The sequence below is a fragment of the Lagenorhynchus albirostris genome, chromosome 1 (assembly GCF_949774975.1).
Source record: "Lagenorhynchus albirostris chromosome 1, mLagAlb1.1, whole genome shotgun sequence".
Classification (NCBI taxonomy): Eukaryota; Metazoa; Chordata; class Mammalia; order Artiodactyla; family Delphinidae; genus Lagenorhynchus; species Lagenorhynchus albirostris.
This window is the reverse complement of record NC_083095.1, coordinates 178659196-178680447: the sequence shown is the minus strand read 5'-3', so window position 1 is coordinate 178680447 and position 21252 is coordinate 178659196. Positions and strand designations below refer to the sequence as shown.

Genomic DNA, 21252 nt, shown 5'->3' with positions numbered 1-21252 from the left:
GCGGATTCTTAACCTCTGCACCACCAGGGAAGTCCCAGAAGGGTCTATTTTAAAACTAGAATTTCTTGTGTTCTTGCCACTCCACGATGGAGAGTTTACCTGAATGAGATTTTATCACTAGCATAACTGTATAGAAAATGGATTCCTCAGAGAAACCTTGTATGCCCTGGTTTCAAAGTGGGAATAAAAATGATATGAGTTTTAATCTCTTATTCACTGTCCTAACTGTAAATTTGCCACCAAAATATTAGGGAATGACATAATTTCAGTTAATAATAAAAAGTTATTTTTCTTTTATTATTGAGATGGTAATAAGAAGTTGTAAAGAACATTTTGAAAAAACAAATAGTAAACAATTTAAAAAAGGAACTCACTTAATCTTACTTCCAGAGATAGTCATTGTTCATGTTTTTTACTGTGTCCTTCTAGACTTTTTGAGCGTACACACTCACTGATGAGTGTCCTCAAAAGATAGACTGCAAGTTTTTTTGCTCCCTTCAACTTGTATTTTACTCCAGTCATTCGGTTAAAAAGTCACCAAAGCTGGAACTGTCTGTTTCACTTTAGACAATTAGGTAATTTTTTTTTTTAATTAGGTAATTTTTATGGTGGTTGACTTACCATGCTTTGGGGAGGAGGGTAAAATATGACCTGTAAGACCAGGAATTTAGCTGTCTGAGCTCTATCATTCTGTGATGATGCCTGCACACCAAGAAAACACATGTCCGTTCATGAAAGCCAGGGGGACACAAAAGGACAGGCCTGTTGGTCAAGTCAACAAACAGCCTGTCAGTTGACTATGCTTTCCCTCTTCCAACTGTAGACCATGTGGATATTGGGTGTGTTCCCAAAGAGGTGGCGATTACTCCCAGAGACCTATGTTTACTCCGCCTGGGTCGAGTGTGCTTCAAGGCGTTCACAATTTATTGGAATCTGAAATGAAATGAAGAAAGCAAGTGAGCTGCTGTAACAAACAGGTGGCTTTCATTAAATATAACCATTAATCTTGTCCTGATTATTTACCAGACTGTGTTGGATTTCAATGTTTCCTTAATCTATTGATGGGCTATCACCACAAAATATGTCACTGAAGTAAAATAATGGCTGATGTGTTAATGAAAACCATCAGGGAGACCAGAAGCCTCCCCTCCATAGAATGAGGACAATGAAGAATCTGTTTAGGAAGAAAGAAGGAATTACTGATATTAATCAGATTGAACTACCTCTTTGGAGCTGTGTTTAGGATAGTGGAACAAAAGCACAAAGCTGTGTAAAGACCTGTTGAATTATAGGAGCACTTCTAATTAAGCACTTCACAATGAAAATCTGAGTTTTACAAAAGCAATTTTAAAGGGATGATTCTTTATTTTACAAATGATTCACAATATAGTTAACAATACTGTATTGTATGCTTAAAAATTTGCTAGGAGGATAGATCTTATGTTAAGTGTTCTTATCACTAATAACAGTACTAAAAATAATGATAAATAAGAGGGCAGGAGAAAACTTCCAGAGGTGATGGATAGGTTTATGACATTGATTATGATGATGGTTTCATGAGTGTATACTTATCTCCAAACTCATCAAGTTGCACATTAAGTATGTATAGCTTTTTATATGTGAATCATACCTCAATAAAGTGGTTTAAAAGTAATAAAATTTAAGAACAACAAACACAAAAAGATTCACAATAGAATTTTTAAAAAGATTAATCATCCAGTAAATTTAACATAGCATTTTCATTTTAAAATTCTGTCTGTAGAGACCCGTGAGACGCGAGTACGTAGTACGTACGGGTGAGGGCAGCAAGGGAAAGGGATTAGCCATGTTATCTTTGATCAGAAAGGTGATCAGCACCACGAAAGCCCCAGCGGCCATTGGTCCCTACAGTCAGGCTGTGTTAGTCGACAGGACCATTTACATTTCAGGACAGCTAGGCATGGATCCTGCAAGTGGACAGCTTGTGCCAGGAGGGGTGGCAGAAGAGGCTAAACAAGCTCTTACAAACATGGGTGAAATTCTGAAAGCAGCAGGCTGTGACTTCACGAATGCGGTAAAAACGACTGTTTTGCTGGCTGACATAAACGACTTCAATACTGTCAATGACATCTACAAGCAGTATTTCCAGAGTAGTTTTCCTGCAAGAGCTGCTTACCAGGTAGCTGCTTTTACCAAAGGAGGCCGTGTTGAGATTGAAGCAGTAGCTGTCCAAGGACCTCTCGTGACAGCATCGCTCTAAGTGGGCCCAGTGTTATTCAGTCTGGAATTTTAATAATGTTTTTAAATCAACGTCTTAATCTTTACAGTATTTGTTGGAAAGTGTAAGGTTGACTGAAATATCTGAAGTTATTATGGAAATACCATATGATAAGGGGAATTGAACATGAGTTGAAGATTAATGATGAATCTAGTTACTGATGTTATAAATTACACTTCTATAACACTCATATTACTGGATGTGGGAAAAGAGACACACATTACATAGTTACTCAGAAAAATAAAAGTAAAGGGAAATAGCATATAGGAAAGATGAGTTACTATTCCTGAGAAATAAGAAAGAGCACACCTAATTCAATTAAACTCTATTAATTTAATGATGTGAACTATTTAGTTCTCATGTCAGATACATGATTCTGCTTTTACTTGAGTAAAATTAAAGCATTTAAGTTTGAATGGTAGAGGTAAAGGAGAAGAAACTGGACCAAATTTTATATAGATAATATTTTTCTAATGGAAATAAAATAGCATGCAGATTTAAAAAAGTAATAAAAAAATAAAATGAAATAAAATTCTGTCTGTAACATACTGGGAACATACCTAAAGTATAAAATAAAAAAATATGATACACGAAGTTTACAATGGAGGAAACCGGTGGGGGTGTGAAGCCCTTCAGTTTTATCTGTTGGGTTCAGAGCAACTTCTACACACTGATTAACAAAGGAGAAATCACACTTCAGCAGTATTTCTTCTCTAATTTCCATAATGTATATGGAATTTGAAGGGACTTAGTGAAACCTTTTTACTAAGTAATCAAGGAAACTGAACTCAGGGAAACTAAGAGATTGCCTAAATCGGTCAACCAGTGAATGGCAGGTTCTCATAATGGTTAGAAACACAAGTTCTGGCATTTGACTGCCAAGTTCAAGTCCTGGCTTCTCAGGAAGCTTCATATCCTTGGGCAACTTGTTTCATTTCTCTAGATCTAGGTTTTCTTATCAGTAAAGTACAAGCTGAGCTTATCTACTACAGAGGGTGGCTGTGAGAATTGATTCTCCATGTGGCACACTTGGCGTTATTTGAAGTAAGCATTCAGTAAGTGTTAGCCACGATGGCTGCAGTATTCTCAATAATAAAAACCAGAACGAGAACTCAACTTTCCTGACCCCCATCCAGGGTCTTTTCCTTTACACAAGTAATCACAGATGGTATTAAAATGTTTATCATGGCCTGGGTACCAACTGGTCAGAATGAACCCATACCACCAAGATGGCAGCCTTTGTGTTCCCCTCCCGGCAGGAAATCTCACAGGAACACAAGACAGTGGATGGCTCTACAGTTCCTGGAATGGATGTGTGGATTCCCTTTGTATAATTTTAGGGAGGCATTAATGACTGTAGAATAAGTATCACTTGTGGTGGGGCTGTCACAGACTGTGACATCTCAAATAAACCACACAACCTCTCTGTAGCTCACACTTAATACTCAAACACTGTGCAAAGTTGTTATGGGGATCAGCAAGAATCAGAAATGTAAAAGCCCTTTGAAAAAGGGTAAACCATTACACAAATGCAGATTTGTGAAATGCCTAAACCTTCAAGAAAACAGGTTCCAGGGGAAAATCAGCTAAGATCTGTATACCTCTTCCACTTTGTAACAGTTTACACTAAACCTGTCTGTGAGATTTAAAATGTCACATTCTATTTCTTCATTTTTACATTGGCCAAGGCAATCAAAATGAAAGGTTTTCTTTACTTCTCTTCAGAAAGTGGATTTCTTCCTATTAACCAGGAATGATAAATTGGTAATCATTTCTCTGAAATTTTGCTTTTTTCTGTAATGTAATGCACTATTTTATAATAGCTTAGGTTAATGAAAATATCACAAATTACATCTATTAACTAGAGACTCTATGTTCTTTAGTAAGTTTTTTCTTATGCTTGACCTAAACTTCTTTCACATGTGAGTGATGAATGTCTAAACCCATTTAAGGTTGGTAAACACTGCTTTAAACCATATTATGGAGTTGGTAATTTTTAAATGTCACAGCAGAGTGGCAAAGTTATAACTGGTGCTAAACGTCTATTTTAGATTTATCACATTTGTGCCTCTTCAGTAACACTTTGGCCTTTTTCCTCTTCTGACTTAACTTCCTTTCTCTTTCTTATTCTCTTTATAGATTGTTTCAATCTATCTCACTTCTGAGACAACATTTCTGATTAGGACACCATTTGGGATCCTTTACTTACCCACGTCTTGTGTACAAATGCTTCTACAGACGTTTACACAAACACGCCATCACACAGAGCTAATCACATGAGGACTCAGCTCCAGCCTCTAATCACACGTGTGCTCACAAATATACAAAGCGTCACTGGAAATAGTGAGACAGTTTTCAAAGTTGCTCACAACAGTCTTTCTTTACTCTATGGCGACATCTCATGCGTTCCTCGGCATGCTCTTTATTTAGGTTCCCAGAGGTGCAAAAATTGTTTCTGTCCGTGTGTGTAGGGGTAGAGTGGTAGAGGTCCTGACGCTGCAGAGACGATGACGTCGCACATATATGAAGACAATAAAATAAGAATAATTTAATTTTCACAATGAAGCCCCAACTTTGAGATTCTCTCTCCTCTTTAGTGCTACTGCTTTGCTGGTGCCCGAGGTGCATACTTGGTCCTCTGCTGGAGTCATCAAATTTCATTCATGCATCTGTAACCACACAGGTGCAATGGCTCATATCAACCCTCCCCCAAGTGTCAGACCTCGGACCTTTCTAATGGTCTTTATTAGTTTTGGGGAGGTGTCTACTCTGTTGCACTTTCTACTCTTCATTTTTTTTTTTTCTTCTCATTACTCAGAGGAGCCTCTTAGCTCAATTACGTCTTCATATTGTGGTTCCCATCTCCTTGTTATTAGGGGTTTGGCTGATGGGGTAAAACACATGCTACCTCACAATATGGCACCTTGACATCTTGAATATTTTGGGTTGAAGGAATTTGGGATGTAGCAGGTGCAGAAAGGATTCTCTCATCTCCCCTCTTCCCCAAAGTGGGTCATGAGATCCTCATGAGAGAGGTGCCCTTCTTATCTTCACAGATGGAGTGATGCCAGGAGGAATCCAAATGATCAGGCCTTGCTAAATTCCCCCCAGTGTACTAACTGTATCTCGTATCCTTTTGTCCTATCACATTTTACCACGACTTCCCAGTCTTCATCAAACCTAGTGTAAAAATACTTGGGCTTAACTGCTTCTTCTGGTCTTCATTCCTTATGAATTCTCCTGTGTCACATAAAACTTACACTAAATAAATTTTTATGTTTTTCTCTTGTTAATTTGTCTTTCGTGAGTCCAGTGTACAGGGCCCCAGCCTGAGAACGTAAGATGAGTAGAGGAAGAGATTTTTTTCCCTCCCCGACAAGGCCGTCAGATTCGTGCAGGAGGTAACGATTCTGTACTAGAGCAGAGTAAGGAGAGAGACGCTTGAGGGCTGTCATTTCATCTGTGCTGCTTACCCCTGCCCTCTGAGAGTGGAGTGGGCTGAAGGTTCACTCATGCATTTGTTTGTTCATTCATATTTGTCTCATCCATCGTTCAATTAATGCAGTTTTTGAGTGAAGACAGTACCCCAGGTACTGTGCTATTATCAAAGGAAACCGGGGCCAGACTGTAGCTAAAGCTGTAAAAACAGATTTTATTCAGGAACTATTGCAACTGGGAAAAAGAGACCCCGGCATAGATTTGACCTTGATTCTGAATCAACAAGAAAAAGTGGGGATTTACAGCCAAGGAGCAGGGAGGGAGTTAGTGGAAGGAAATTACTAAGAGGAAACATCAGGGGTAGGGGGGATTCTGGTTAAACAAACTGAACAGGTTTGTAGCCGAGGGCAGGCAACAGTGATCAGATATCACCCAGAGGATGATTCGGGTTGAGAAATTTGATCAGATACTAAGGGTGGGGTTCTCTGTAAACTGAGCTTAACAAGATTCTTGCTAAAACTGGGCAGTGCAGGCCTAACATGGATGGACACAGTCTAGGTTGAGGTCTAGTTGAAAAAGGACTTAGCACAGGGACTTCCTTGGCGGTCCAGTGGGTAAGACTCCATGCTTCCAATGCAGGGGGCCCAAGTTCGTTCCCTGGTCAGGGAACTAGATCCCACATGGTGCAACGAAAGATCCCGCATGCCACAGCTAAGACCCAGCACAGCCAAATAAATATTAAAAAAAAGGACTTAGCACAGATGTAGAAAACGAACTTATGGTTACCAGGGGGGAAAGTGGGAGTGGGGGGCGTGGAGGGAGGGATAAACTGGGAGACCGGGATTGACATATACTATGTATAAAACAGATAACTCATAAGGACCTACTGTATAGCACAGAGAACTCTTCTCAATACCCTGTATTGACTTACATGGTAAAAGAATCTTAAAAAGAGTGGTTATATGTATAAATGATACACTTTGCTGTACAGCAGAAACTAACACAACATTGTAAATCAACTATACTCTAATTAAAAATTAAAACAAAGAAAAAAAAGACTTAGAGGAGCCTGCCTGGAGTCTGGTCAAGGAGAGAGCTGTGATCACTAGGTGCTGGGGAACCAGCGAGGGGGAAAGGAGTCCATGACACTGTCCCTTCCCCCAAGGAACGAACAGATAGACAAAAAATTGCATCCTAAGATGTGGGTGTGAGTGCGGATGCCCAGTGAAGGAGGCAAATAACCTTGCTTAGAAAACTGTGTACATTTGATACCCAAAAACTGAGTTCATCTTGATGCTGAGCAGGGCCCTGTGGGGCTCCCAGGTACAGAGGCCTTTTTGTCCCGCATTTCTCGCAGGCAAGACTCCAGCCTCCATGACCTTCCCTGAGTTCCAAAGGGTAGATTCAAACAGTTGCTAATCAAGGAAGGAGCAGCCATGAAACCACCTGAGGCAAGATTACAGGGACCAGAGAAACTCATCAAGGTTAGACCACCTGAGACCCTCCACACACCCTAATCTTGTCAGCAACCCCACCCTTTTGAAACTTTGCAGAAGAAAGAAGAATGCAAGACTGTTACTGCCTTGATCCTTATCACATGATCCTTATCACCAGGAGTCCTGACTATATAACCTGTCCCTCTTCCCCAGGGAGGGGGGCACAGTTCTTGAGGCGCTAGCCTACTGTGTTTCCTCTTTGCCTGGCAAAGAAATAAAGCCATTCTGGGCTTCCCTGGTGGTGCAGTGGTTAAGAATCAGCCTGCCAATGCAGGGGACATGGTCCGGGAAGATCCCACATGCCGGGAGCAGCTAAGCCCGTGCACCACAACTACCGAGCCTGTGCTCTAGAGCCCATGAGCCACAACTACTGAACCCATGTGCCACAACTACTGAAGCCCGCTCACCTAGAGCCCATGCTCCACAACAAGAGAAGCCACTGCAGTGAGAAACCTGCGCACCGCAACGAAGGGTAGACCCTGCTCGCTGCAACTAGAGAAAAGACCGCGCACAGCAATGAAGACCCAGTGCAGCCAAAAATAAATAAATAAGTTAAAAAAAAAAAGAAATAAAGCCATTCTTTCTTTCTCCTCCATAACTCCATCTCCGTATTTCTGTTCAGCATCACACAGAGTGCCAAGATTTTGGCAACAATCTGTTGGTGGGTTTTGAGCCAATAGATACAACCAAGCCAGAGATCAGGAGAAGGAAGGATTTATTACTTGAAGCAAGTAAGGAGAACACTGGGGGTCTCTCCCAAAGCAGTGTCTCCCAGAAAAGCAAAATTGGGGAAGTTACAAGCTAAGGGTACATGCATATTCACGAAGGGGCTTGAGCAGAGGAGAATTCAGCATAGAATTGGGGCAAGGTTTGACAGAGTCCAAGCTTTAGTTGATGGAAGTCAGGTGGGTCAACATCATCATTCCATCCTCCACCTGGGCGGGGGCCTTAGTTCCTGCCCAACTCAAAGATATATTATTATGTATATCCCTCGAGGAACCAGGACCCTACCCCAAGCCTGCACTGTTGATTCTTGACTGCTCCTGCCTTGTTTCTGCATTCCCTTCCTTAAGGTCATTAATTATGGAGACCTGTTCAAGGGCAAGCACTGTAGCCAGGCTTAGATCACAAAATGGCTTAGGCTAAAAGGGGTTCTCTTATGTCAAGAAAGTGAAGCCTGATTCTCCTTCTCCAGGGACCCTCTAACCTATCTGCTTACACCATCTTTTCCTTCATCCAAGAGGAGCAGTTTTAAAGACTGGTCCCTGGACCCCTGAGTTCTTAATCCGTTAGAGGAGCTGCAGAAACATGGGGAGACCTCAAGAAACAAAGCCAGAGTTAGCTGAGTCGCTTTGAAGTAAGTATAAATCCAGATCTTTCTGGCCAGTTGAATTCCAACTGTTGGAAGTTCTTAACACAGGAAGATTTTCAGATGTGAAAAATGGTTTGCTCGTTCTTACCTTCTCCCCTTTAATGGACGTTTTTCCTTCAAATGTTATGCAGACGACTGAAGTATTCCCATTGTGAGAGTCCATTGGAAAGTCACGTCACAGTTCTAGACATGTTTGAGGTTGAGGCTTGCTTTTGGATACTTGGCCTCGTGAGCTTATACATCTAGGGCCTTCTAAATCAGAAACTGATCCTTGACACAGAAAAGGCATAACTCCCCAGGTTGAGAGGAAGAAGTGTAGGAGTTCTGCTTGGCTTCCTTTATTTTTCTATGGGTGCCCTGAAAATATTTTCTATTAAGAAAAAAAATTGGGGAATTAGAATAAGATATCCTGTTTCTGTGACCTCTGGTCAGAAAAATAGATTCTTTTAAAAAAGGATCTATTTCAACATTGATCAGATTTGCATTGCATGTTTTGGCGTGCCTTATGTGGACCAAATAAAATGGTCTGTGAGGAACTAGGTGGAAGTAGTCTCTAGTGCCACTTCCTTTGTTGTACCTCTGGGATGGAGAGTTAGAAAATGAAGCTGGATAGAAAAAAATAAAAGCAGACTTTAGGGTTTATAGATGTTTGTGGGGTGTTCATTTGCATATATACAGACCCCCTAGTGGAGTCAGGGTGCTCCATCCTCTGTTAATTAGTAAAGAACATTTCTTTCTGATTCTTTTTTTTTTTAATATTTATTTATTTATTTGGCTGCACCAGGTCTTAGGTGCAGCATGTGGGATCTTTTTTTTAGTTGTGGCATGCAAACTCTTAGTTGCGGCTTGTGGGATCTAGTTCTCTGACCAGGGATCAAACCTGGGCCCCTGCATTGGGAGTGGGCAGAGTCGTAGCCATTGGACCACCAGGGAAGTCCCCTGATTCTTCTTAAAAAATTTTTATTGGCGTATAGATGATTTACAATGTTGTGTTAGTTTCAGGTGTACAGCAAAGTGAATCAGTTTTACAGATACATATATGCTCTCTTTTTTTAGATTCTTTTCCCATATAGGTCATTACAGAGTATTGAGTAGAGTTCTCTGTGCTATACAGTAGGTCCTTATTAATTATCTATTTTATATATAGTAGTGTTGTTGGGCTATGCCCCACAGGCCTACAAGGCCTGTGCTTGCCCAGCTTCAAGATTGAAGAAAGAGCCCGGAGTCAGCAATCAGGGACATCAGGGGTTTAATGGATGGGGGAGCTTACACGTCTGAAGCAAGGTCCTGGAGTGATACCCCACCATGTGTGGCAGACAGTGGGTAGGACATGGTGGCTGTCTTTCACTCCCAGGGGGAAGGAATAGATTACCAGTTATAAGGAAATTGACATCAGGTGGGCTCATTAGTTACCAGGGAAACCAGCAAAGGGGCATGACCCTCATTGCCCTTTTGATAAACTATCATTAGCTGGGGCCTGGGGCAAAAGGAAGTTCAGTCATGAGAGTATGGTGTAGGTGAAGCAGGCCTTGGTCAGGCAGGGGATGTACAGAGAGCAAGAGAAGAGCCATCGTGAGTGGCCTGATGATACACGTGTGTATATGTCAATCCCAATCTCCCAATTGATCCCTCCCCCACCCCTTCCCCCCCCCCCGTAACCATAAGTTTGTTTTCTACATCTGTGATTCTATATTTTTGTTTTGTAAATAAGTTCATCTGAACCATGTTTTTAGCTTTCTACATATAAGTGATGTCATATATGTGTCTTTCTTTGTCTGACTTACTTCGCTTAGTATGATAATCTCTAGGTCCATCCATGTTGCTGTAAATGGCATTATTTCGTTCTTTTTTTATGCTGAGTAACATTCCATTGTATATATGTACCACACCTTCTTTATCCACTCCTCTTGTCAATGAACATTTAGGTTGCTTCCATGTCTTGGCTATTGTAAATAGTGCTGCAGTGAATATTGAGGTGCACGTATCATTTGGAATTTTGGTTTTCTCCAGATATATGCCCAGGAGTGGGATTGCTGGATCATATGGTAGCCCTATTTTTAGTCTTTTAAGGAACCTCCATACTGTTCTCTATAGTAGCTGCACCAATTTACATTCCCACCAACAGTATAAGGAAAAGTTCTCTCTAGTTGTGGCATGCGGGTTTTCTCTCTCTAGTTGTGGCATGTGGGTTGCAGGGTACGTGGGCTCTGTAGCTTGTGGCACGCGGGCTCTCTAGTTGAGGTGCGTGAGCTCAGTAATCGTGGTGAGCAGGCTTAGTTGCCCTGCGGCATGTGGGATCTTAGTTCCCCCGACCAGGGATTGAACTCGCATCCCCTGCATTGGAAGGCAGATTCTTAACCACTGGACCACCAGGGAAGTCCCTGATGATGGCCATTCTGAACTGTGTGAAGTGATACCTCATTGTAGTTTGTTGAGCATCTTTTCATGTGCTTTTGGTCATCCGTATGTCTTTCTAATTATAATGAACCATTTGGCAGAGTATTTGGAAGTGCTAATGGCCTTTGACTTACTCTGGCAAGATGGATCCTTCGGTCCAGTTAGAATTATCCCTTTTCCACCAGGTGATGGGGCCCAGTGGAGCCGCTCTGTCCACCTGGAAGTCATTAGTGGAGAAGAATCTCTCTCTCTCTCTCTGTAAAATTTAGGGTCAATAACATAATGTGTTGTTTTTACAGTGAGGACATAGTCTCAGTTGGGTAAAAAATATGTAAAAGAATGCTCTAAAAACAGTGCCCAACTGGAGACTATTTTTTTCGAAGATACATGTAGAATCATGTCTTCTTTATAGTAAGAGGAAGAGTTAGTATAAGTCAGTTTTATTCCTCATTGTGCCGTTGAGAATCTAACTTAGAAAAGGCATTTGTCCCTTTCTTTTAGTATTTACCAACCCTCTGTGTGAGAAAACTAACCCTGAAAACAGGGTCAAATAATTCCTAGTAGCTATTCTGATTTTGTTGGGTTAAAGCTTGAGGAAAATACCTTATAATTAGAGCTAAGTGAATACACACTTTCTCTGTAGAAGAGTCCCACAAAAATCAGCCAAAGACAGTCTAGAAAAGATGACCTATTACATGGAATTTCTTGTAGGTTTACCATTTTTACCTTTCTTCTCCCTTTTTTGGGGTTTGCTTTCGGGCTAAATGACAGATCTGTATCATATGTAACCATCAAGTGCTTATTTTCTTGGGTGCAATTCCATCACCTGAAATGGGCTTTGTATACATACATATTACTCTTCTCTAATAGAAACCTGATGAACTTCAGAATTTATTTGAAATATGTACTCAATATAAACCACTCTTCATTTTTTACAAAAGTAAAGCAGCATAGCAGCCTGCATTTATTCTCAAAAAATTTGTTTTCTATTCTCTCATCTCATTCCTCACAACAGCCTTAACGGAAATATTGTTAAACATGAAAAATGCTCAACTTCCCAAATAATCAAAGAAATGCATATTAAAATGAGATAGTATTGTTTCTCCTATCATTGGGACAGAAATGAAAGATATTAATCATACCATTGTGGTGAGGGAGAGGGGCAAAGAGAACTCAAAACCCTACTCCCCACCCTACCGTGGTCCAGCTCCAGCCCCTTCTCAGGCCCCTGCTCTGTTCCTTCGTGCCCCAGGGGTCTGTAAACCACCCCCTGTTCTTGCAATAAATCCCTTCTCTCTCACTCTCTTTTTTTTTTTTTGCTTTTACCTTTTTTTTTTTTTTTTGGTGCAAGGAAAGTCTTAATTAATATAATCAATACATTTGCCTTCATTTCAAGCTGTTTTCTCTTTATGGTATTTATTACTTTTACAATTTATCACATGCACCTTCTTGCCTTCTTCATTGTATAAAGGATACTAAACCATTTCCTAATTTCTTTCCTGGATCCTGCATAGGATCATTTTTCAGTTGTAGGCTCTTCCTATGAGCTCTCTGGGCATTTTTCCTTTTTCCCTTGTCTCAATGTGATTTCACAGACCTCAAGTTTTCCACCAATCCCCTCCTTTTTCTGAGCTTCAGACAAGAGAGAGAGAGAGATCTATTCACACTTGATATTTGCTCTCAGACTTTAATTGCTGTTGATTGTCCTTGGCTCTACCTACTCACTATATGTACTTCCCCTTCTTAGATTCAGAGCTGGAGGCAGATTGATACGCTCAGCCCTCTGCCTATGTCCCCAAAGAAATGAATCTAGTGGGGCTCTTGAGGTACTCAGGAATGAGTCCTTCCTAAACCCTCTTGATTTGCCCTTTGATTCTTTGACCCATTGGAACACAGGGACAACTGTAATCCCCAGGGTGGACCACACCCTCCAGGGTAGATTGCAATCCCCATGAACTGCCACCCAGATCCTTCTCTTAATCTATAGAATTTTACTTGTGGGGTTTTACCTTCCAGGATGCAATGCACTGCTGCTATCAACTCTTCTCTCTTGTCCTGAGTTTTCTGGCAGAGAGACAGGGTGCACAGAGGCATCTTATCCTGCCTGCCTTACAGCTCATTATTTGGTTTTTTGGTAGCCACAGACACTCAGTCTCTGAGACAGGAAGTAGAATCCCAGGGAGGTATAGCATGTCTTATTGCTTTTTTCAGTCTGGCTCTGGTTAGATTTTTCTCAACCCAGCTCCATTGGCAGTAACAGTGGATGGAAATTTCTAACAGGTTTTGGCATTAGATTGTCTCTCAGTGTGAGTTTTCACTAGAGAGGAAGGAAGCTGATGAGGAATCCAGTTATCCTTTGCATGGGACCCAGCAATATCTTCTTACTGCCCTCCACATGAAATTTACCCCACTCCCTCTGGGTTTCAATAGTCTGCACAATCTGGCCTACTCCTGTAATCCATAACCTCTGCTCCAAGCAGCTGGCCTCCTTCATCTGTGTATTCATGTCTCTTTTCTTCCTGGCAGGGTCCCTTTTTCTGTTCAGCTAAATCCTTCCATGTAATGCCGAGATCAAGTTTTATCTCCTTCTTGAAGCTTTTTGATGATCCCAGCCTGCATCGAAGTCCTATATTTTCCTTCCTTCCTTCCTTCCTTCATTCATTCACTGAACAAATATTTGTTACATGCTCGTGCTATGCCCACCACCATGCTTTAAGTGGGAATTCCACAGTGAATAAGGCAGATTTGTTCCCCGCCTTCATAGGACTGAAAGTTTAGGTATTATACACACAAAAATCACACAATAATAGAGCCTTTCAGTCCTCTTTATAATCCGTATTAATCAGGGTATTTTTTTTTTTTTGCAATCAACAAGACCTAGTTCTGGAATATAGACCCAAACATGGATTTCTTGGGAACGTCCTGGGGTACCTCAGAGAACTGAAGGAGAGCTGAAACTCTGGCTTCCGGGGGCAGGAAGAGAGAATCTCCAGGGATCTCAGCAGTGGAAATATTTACACTTTGCAGGGCAGTGCCTCGGCTTCCAGAACTGCTGCTTCGGGCATGGATGCAGAGTTTCAAGTCCCAGGAGAAGCTGGCGTGTTTAAGTTTGGCTCAGGTGATTTAGATCTTGCAGCCAGGTGGAGGTGGGTGAGGAAACTGGGGCCACTGGGGACTTCCCTCTGAGGGGAGACTTTTCCCAGAGCAGGGGAATTTGTTGTGACCTGGGGCCACCATCCCATGGATGCTGTGCTGCCCAGATGGCCCCTTCAAGGTTGAAGAACCTATTCCTCAGCTGCTGGGAGTGTGCAGGCCGGGCGGGGAGCCCCCAGCTCTCAGCCCACCCTGGGAAAGGCCACCTTGCTCTCCGTCAAGCTTCCCACCTGGACATCCCACACCCAGCAACTGGTGAGAATGTGTGGGGCTGTCTGAAGGCCCAACGTGGACCATTCTGAAGGGACATCTCAGCTTCAGAGCTTCCCACAGATGACCTGCGCCACAGCCCTGCTTCTCCATCTGCCAGGCTGAGTCCTTCCGTTCTCCAACAGGTGTGGCCCCCGAGAGCAGTACCCAAGATCTTCCTGTGACCTAATCTCTACCTCAGCCTACTTTCTGAGGAGGCTGGTCTGCAGCACACCCGATGGAATACGCAACACTGATGACAGTCGCACCCTTCCACACCTTTTTATATATTGTCTGGCTTAGTTTGTTAATTATTTCACGTCTTACTTACGCCTTCCAAACTAGATTACAGACTTCCTGTGAGTAGAAACCTTAACTTCCCTGACATCCAGCCCTCCATCCCAGTTACTACATGAGACACATACGGATCACTCCAAATGATGGTTCCCAGTTGAGAGACAAAGTCACACGAAGTCTCACGTGTCACAAAGTTTGCTGTTTTAGATGGACCAGAGATTGAACACGTCAAAAAGAGCTCTTTTAAAAGAGTTTCAAGCTGTAGTCAAAAGGTTTTGTCCTGTTTTTTTTTTTTAATTGTTTTCAAACACCTTTTTTTCTCTGCTGTCTGGGTTTTCATTGTCTTTCATCTCTGGGGGATGCAGCCATATAACCTTAACAAACATGCTTAAGTACATGAATTTAAGAGTTGTTTCATTTCTTTATGAGTGTGTGTGTGTGTGTGTGTGTGTGTGTGTGTGTGTGTGTGTGTGTGTGTGTGTTGGGGGGAGCAGGGAGAGGAAAGAGCCTCCTAGACTGTGATGTCATATGTCCCAATGACTGGATTTGGGAGCTGGCTGGGTGCAGAACAGCCATGTGCCAAGAAGAACAAATGGAAAGTTGGTGAGGGCTCCCAGGCTTGGAGCTTTAAATAAGTATTTTTTCAAGAAGAGGGGATTTAGGAATAAGCCATCTCCACAAGCACTCTGTAATCATCCCAATTCCAAGACCAATAAAGCAAGATTCCTTTTACCTAGAGAATGTTCAGTTTTTAAAATGGAATAAAAACATGATTTTCTGGTCCTTTTTCCAGTCTCTTAAACACTCCTACTCCTACCTGAGTCCGGAGGTAACACTTGCAAAGGGAAGTTATTACCTCCTGCCCATCAGTCCCTGTCTGACTCTGACAATGTAAGAACATTTCATAGAGCTACCCCATGATGCTGCATTTCCTACACTCAGTGCACATGTGTAGTTGCCCTTAATTTTAGAAAAATTGTGTCATGAGCACAGTAAGGAGTCCTATGTTTTTTCTCGTAAGAATTGTGCTTTTGTGATTTTTTTTTTTTTTTTTTTGCGGGCCTCTCACCGTTGTGGCCTCTCCCGTTGCGGAGCACAGGCTCCGGACGTGCAGGCTCAGCGTCCATGGCTCATGGGCCCAGGTGCTCCGCGGCATGTGGGATCCTCCCGGACCGGGGCACGAACCCTTCTCCCCTGCATCGGCAGGCGGACTCTCAACCACTGCGCCACCAGGGAAGCCCCTGTGATATATTTTTTAATTGATTAAAAGGTGAGGGTAATCAATGAACATCTGATCCAAGTTTCAGCAAAGGACTCTTTATTGAGGTACAGGATCTAAAGAGTTATTTTAGGCAAGTTCCCAGAGGCAGTTTTTAAAACCATAAGGCTGAATGAGCAGACTGTGATTCTAATGGATTCTGCCACTCCTTAGAAATAAAGAGTTTCCTTCCAAGCGGAGTGGCTAGTGAGCTGAGAGGTAATATTTTAAAATTGTTGAGTCCAAACATAACCTGGATTTGCATTTCTTAAAGCCTGTAGTTTGCTTTTCACATTTTCTCTCTTCCCTATGGTCCAAGTTGCTTTCTTTCAGAGGAAACTTGGGCTCATTTTATGAGGTGTGGAATAGAGAGCCAGCCTGGTGCTTTGACTGGCTGAACTTTCCATACCGCCTTAAACAACCTGGGAAAAGTCAATGTGATTTATGACAGTAGTTACTGCTACCCTTTTACGTAGCCGGAAGTACTCTCAGCCATCAAAAAACCCCAAACCTCCCAAACCCCCCAAACTGGCGCATTTTGAGCCACTGTCATTTCTACATCTTGACTAGTCATCTGAGTGATTCGTTAATTAAGTTTATCCAACTAAGGAGCCTTCCTTGTAAGTGAGGGTACAGTGAAAATTGGTAAACAGATCTTCTAGCTACATCCAGTATGATCTTAAAGACAGGGAGGGCCTACTGAACAGATATGTGGTATGAGACTGCTTGGTTACTTTCATGAATTATTCCCATGTGTTGGGCATAGAAGCCCAGGATCATGCAGCAGGTGCCGGCTTCTATAGCATTCACTGGGGTCTTTTTGCGCTAGTGTTTCAGGTTATGTGAATCTACACAGTAGAGATGAAAATTAGACAGAGACACAGACAGAGACAGACACAGAGACACACATACACATACCCCACACACCCCTCTACTACTCAGAAAGCATTTTCCCCCACCAATATTTCTGAAAGATCAGGATGCCAGGCATATGTTTACAAGGTCAGAGATGATCATCAGACTAATATCTTTAAAATTGTGTGGTGCATTTTCCTTGCAGTAGCTTAAAGACCATCCTTTATATCTACTATATGATTGGACATGAAAAACTCACCTTTCACATAGAGGTTAAAGCCACACGCATACAGGGGTTCCCAAGCTTTTTTTTCTCTTTTTTTGCGGTACGCGGGCCTCTCACTGCTGTGGCCCCTCCCGTTGCGGAGCACAGGCTCCGGATGCACAGGCTCAGCGGCCACGGCTCACGGGCCCAGCCGCTCTGCGGCATGTGGGATCTTCCCGGACTGGGGCACAAACCCGTGTCCCCTGCGTCGGCAGGCGGACTCGCAACCACTGCGCCACCAGCGAAGCCCCCCAAGCTTTTTATGGCAGTGACACATATGAGAGAGAACAATGTTCACCATCAGGCATCTGTCATTGGACATTTGGGTTGCTTCTGTGTTGTAGCTATTGTGAATAATGTTGCAATGAACATAGATGTATAAATATCTCTTTGAGATGCTGCTTTCAGTTCTTTTAGTTATGTACCCAGAAGTGAGATTGCTGGATCTTATGGTGGTTCTATTTTTAACTTTCTGAGGAACTGCCATACTCTTTTTTCAAAGCAGCTTTATAATTTATCAATCCCTCCAGCAGTTCACAAGAGTTCCAGTGTCTCCACATCCTCACCAACACTTATTTATTTATTTATTTAGGATAGTAGCCATCCTAATGGATATGAGGTGGTATCTCATAATTTTGATTTTCATTTCTTCAATGATTAGTGATGTTGAGCATCTTTTCGTGTGCTTTTTGGCTATGTATATATTTCCTTTGGAAAATGTCTATTCAAGTCCTTGGCATATTTCTTTTAAAATTTATTTATTTATTTTTGTTGTGTTGCGTCTTCGTTTCTATGCGAGGGCTTTCTCTAGTTGCGGCAAGCGAGGTCCACTCTTCATTGCGGTGCGCAGGCCTCTCACTATCGCGGCCTCTCTTGTTGCGGAGCACAGGCTCCAGATGTGCGGGCTCAGTAGTTGTGGCTCACGGGCCCAGTCGCTTCGCGGCATGTGGGATCCTCCTGGACCGGGGCACGAACCCGTGTCCCCTGCATCGGCAGGTGGACTCTCAACCACTGCACCACCAGGGAAGCCCCCTTGGCATATTTTTTGAATAAGCTTTTAAATTTTTTTATTGTTAATTATAGGAGTTTTTTATATATTCTGGATATTAATCCATTATCAGATATATGATTTGCAAATATTTTCTCCCATTCTGTGGGTTGCCATTTTATTTGTTGATACTGTCTTTTGATGCACAAATTTTAAAAAATGTTATGATGTTTAGTTTGTTTCCTGTGCCTTTAGCATCATATCCAAGAAATCGTTGCCAAATCCAATGTCATGAAGATTTTACCCTATGTTTTCTTCTATAAGTTTTATAGTTTTTGGTCTTACATTTAGGCCTTTGATCCATTTTGAGTTAATTTTGGGATATGGTGTTAGGTAAGGGTCCAGCTTCATTCTTTTGCATATGGATATCCAGTTTTCCCAGTACCATCGTTGTAACGACTGTCCTTTACCCATTGAATGGTCTTGGCCCCCTTGTCAAAAATCATTTGACTATATGTGAGAGGTTATTTTTGGGCTCTCTATTCTATTCTGTTGGTCCTTACTTCAGTCTTTATGCCATTACCACACTATTTTGATTACTGTAGCTTTAGAATAAGCTTTGAAATTAGGAGGTGTGAGTCTTCCAGCACCATTCTCTTTTTCAGGATTGTTTTGGCTATTTGGGGTCCCTTGAGATTCCATATGAATTTTTTTTTCCTGTTTCTTTGGCCACGTGGTGCAGCTTGCAGGATCCTAGCTCCCCGATCAAGGATCGAACCCGGACCCTTGGCAGTGAGAGCTCAGAGTCCTAACCACTGGACTGCCAGGGAATTCCTCCATATGAATTTTAAGATGGGTTTTTCTCTTTTTGCAAATACATCATTGGGATTTTGATAGGGATTGCATTGAATCTGTAGGTTGCTTAGGGTATAGTTTCTATCCTAACAATATTAAGTCTTCCATTCAAGTATTTTGTTCTTTTTGATGCTGTTGTAAATGGAATTGTTTCTGTAATTTCTTTTCTGGATTGTTCATGGTTAGTGTGTAGAAATGCAACTGATTTTTGTGTGTTGAGTTTGTATCCTACTATTTTGCTGAATTCATTTATTAGCTCTAATAGTTTTTGTGTGTGGAATCTTTAGGGCTGTCTACATATATGATCATATCATCTACAGACAGAGATAATTGAAATTTTTCCTTTCCAATTTAGGTGACTTTTATTTATTTCTTCTTCTTCTTTTTTCTTTTTTTTGCTCTAATTTCTCTGGCTAGCACTTCCAATACTAGGTTGAATATAAGTAATGAAATAAGTAATGAAAGTAAGTATCCTTGTCTTGTTCCTGATATTAGAGGAAAAGCTTTCAATATTTCACCATTGAGTATGATGTTTGCTGTGGGTTTTCCATATATGGTTTTATTACCTTGAGGATGTTTCCTTCTATTCCTAGTTTGTTGGGTATTTTTATCTTGAAAAGATTTAAAATTTTGTCAACACTTTTTCTGCTTCATTTGAGATGATCATGTGTTTTCTTCCCCTTCATTAGATTAATATGATATATTACATTGACACTGACTGATTTTTTTGTATGTTGAACGACCCTTGCATTCCAGGAATAAATCCCATTTGGTTGTCATATATGATCCCTTTAATATGCTGCTTAATTCAGTTTGATGGTATTTTGTTGAGGATTTTTGCATCAATATTCATAAGGGATATTGGTCTGTAGTTTTCTCTTCTTGTAGACTCTTTGTATGGCTCTGGTGTCAGGATAATACTGCCCTCAAGGAGTGAGTTAGGAAGTGTTCCCTCCTCTTTAATTTTTTGGAAAAGTTTGAGAAGGATTGGTATTTGTTCTTCGCAAGTTTGGTAGAATTCACCAGTGGAGCCACTTAGGTCCAGGGTATTTATTTTGGGGAGGTTTTTGATTACTCTTTCAATTTTCTTACTAGTTGTAGGTCTATTCAGATCTTCTATTTCTTCATGACTTAGTCTTGGTAGGTTTTGCTTCTATGAATTTGTCCATTTCATCTAGGTTATCCAGTTTGTGGGTGTACAGTTGTTCAAAGTATTCTCTTATAATCTTTTTCTTTCTGTAGAATCAGTAGTAATGTCTCCAGTTTTATTTCTGATTTTAGTATTTGTGAGTTCTCTCTTTTTTTCCATTGTCCTTCTGGCTAAAGGTTTGTCAATATTTTTTTATCTTTTCAAAAACAAACTTTTGGCTTCATTGATTATATCTATGGTTTTTCTGTTCTCTGTTTCATTTATCTGTACTTTAAACTTTATTATTTCCTTCCTTCTGCTAGCTCTGGGTTTAGTTTGTTCTTATTTTTCTTGTTCCTTAAGTCATAGAGTTAGGCTGTTGATTTGAGATCTTTCTTGTTTTTTGTTTTTAAGTCTTTATTGAATTTGTTACAATATTGCTTCTGTTTTCCTTTTTTTTTTTAAATGATTTGTTTTTTTGGCCACAAGACATGTGGAATCTTAGCTCCCTGACCAGGGTTCAAACCCGTACCCCCTGCATTGGAAGGCAAAGTCTTAACCACTGGACCACCAGCGAAGTCCCTCTTGTTTTTTAATGTAAGCATTTATAGCTGTAAATATTACCCTTAGCACCATTTTTGCTCTATCCCATAAGTTTTGGTATGTTGTGGTTTTGTTTTCATTCATTTCTAAGCATTTTATTCCTTTTTAAAAATAGTTATTTATTTATTTTTGGCTGCGTTGGATCTTCATTGCTGTGCACAGGCTTTCTCTAGTTGCAGCGAGCGGGGACTACTCTTTGTTGCGGTGTGCAGGCTTCTCACTGCTGTGGCTTCTCTTGTTGCGGAGCATGGGCTTTATGCGCGCGGACCTCAGTTGTGGCACACGGGCTCAGTAGTTGTGGCACACGGGCTTAGTTGCTCTGAAACATGTGGGATCTTCCTGGACCAGGGCTCGAATCCTTGTCCTCTGTATTGGCAGGCGGATTCTTAACCACTGCGCCATCAGGGAAGTCCCTAATCTTTTTTTTTTTTGGAGACAGAAGTCCAGAAGTCCAGAAGCACCATATCCAAACGATCCTATCTCCCATCTGTTCTCTTAAGATCTCATTTATCATTCAAGAAGTCATTTGTGTTCTCATAAATGCCTTTTCTGCCTCCCTTCTAAGAAGTTATTTAGAAGGGGGGAAAAGAAGCAGGGAGGGGTGAGATAGGGGTAGAGGATTAAGAGGTACAAAGTACTA

The 21252-nt window shown here is 41.4% G+C and overlaps 1 protein-coding gene across 1 annotated transcript; it reads left to right on the top strand.

Moving 5' to 3' along the window:
* The first annotated feature begins 1810 nt into the window (after window positions 1–1810).
* LOC132504169 (2-iminobutanoate/2-iminopropanoate deaminase-like) lies at window positions 1811–2239 on the top strand. The gene has a single exon (XM_060121293.1). The coding sequence runs from the start codon at window positions 1826–1828 to the stop codon at window positions 2237–2239; it is 414 nt and encodes a 137-aa protein (XP_059977276.1). The 5' UTR covers window positions 1811–1825.
* The last annotated feature ends 19013 nt before the right edge of the window (window positions 2240–21252 follow it).